Source organism: Etheostoma spectabile, unplaced genomic scaffold, assembly GCF_008692095.1.
Source record: "Etheostoma spectabile isolate EspeVRDwgs_2016 unplaced genomic scaffold, UIUC_Espe_1.0 scaffold50, whole genome shotgun sequence".
In the NCBI taxonomy this organism is placed as follows: Eukaryota; Metazoa; Chordata; class Actinopteri; order Perciformes; family Percidae; genus Etheostoma; species Etheostoma spectabile.
Genome location: NW_022605620.1, coordinates 134,454 through 135,264, shown reverse-complemented (window position 1 = coordinate 135,264; position 811 = coordinate 134,454). Strand labels below are relative to the sequence as shown.

Below are 811 nucleotides of genomic sequence, written 5' to 3'. Positions count from 1 at the left end.
TGTGAGTTGCTGCTGTTGTGTGAGTTGCTGCTGTTGTGTGAGTTGCTGTCTGAGTTGCAGTGAGTTGCTGTGTGAGTTGCTGATCTGTGTCCGTCTCCTCTGCAGCTACAGCTTCGTGTTGTCGACCTTCGGCTTCACGGCGGTGGCGTTCGTCACCGGCTCGCTGGCTCTGTGGGCGCCGACGTTCCTCTTCAGAGCCGCCGTCTTCAACGGGGAGAGAGCGCCCTGCGTGGAGGGCAACTGCGCCGCCTCAGACAGGTGAGACACACGGGGACGCCCCTCCCGGTGGACCACCTCGGGACTTCATTAGACCTGCACGATTCAGGGGAAAATATGAACCAGGATTACTTTAGCTCAGAGTTGATATCACGATTCTCTGCCACGATTTCTCTGACCATGACAAAACTTATTGGCAATAGGCAGCACGTGGCTAAGGGGTTAGCACTTCCGCCTCACAACAAGAAGGTTCTTGGTTCTAATCCAGGTTGTTCCGGGCCTTTCTTTGTGGAGTTTGCATATTCTCCCCGTGTTTGCGTGGGTTTCCTCCGGTGTCTCCCACCATAAAGACGTGCATCCTGGGTAGGACTACAGTTGAAAAATAGCCAATTGGCTAAAACTGGCGCATTTACAGAAATGTTCATTAATGTGAAATGTCCCGATCAAATAAATAAGATAAATAAAATACCAAACATAGATTTTTTTTTTGGCACCTAGAGCACATTGGGCATCACCACTAGCCATTAGACATAGAGGCTCCAATGGAGAGAAGGGAAAGCATTGAAGCTTATTTCATACAGTCTATGATTCAAAA

General features: G+C 49.6%; 1 protein-coding gene across 1 annotated transcript in view; it reads left to right on the top strand.

The window, feature by feature from the left end:
- Nucleotides 1-811, top strand: part of spns1 (SPNS lysolipid transporter 1, lysophospholipid) — a 22,969-nt gene that overhangs the window by 15,377 nt on the left and 6,781 nt on the right. The window contains exon 8 of the mRNA XM_032511874.1: nucleotides 106-258. Coding sequence (XP_032367765.1) covers nucleotides 106-258 — 153 coding nt within the window. The remainder of the gene's footprint in view (nucleotides 1-105; nucleotides 259-811) is intronic.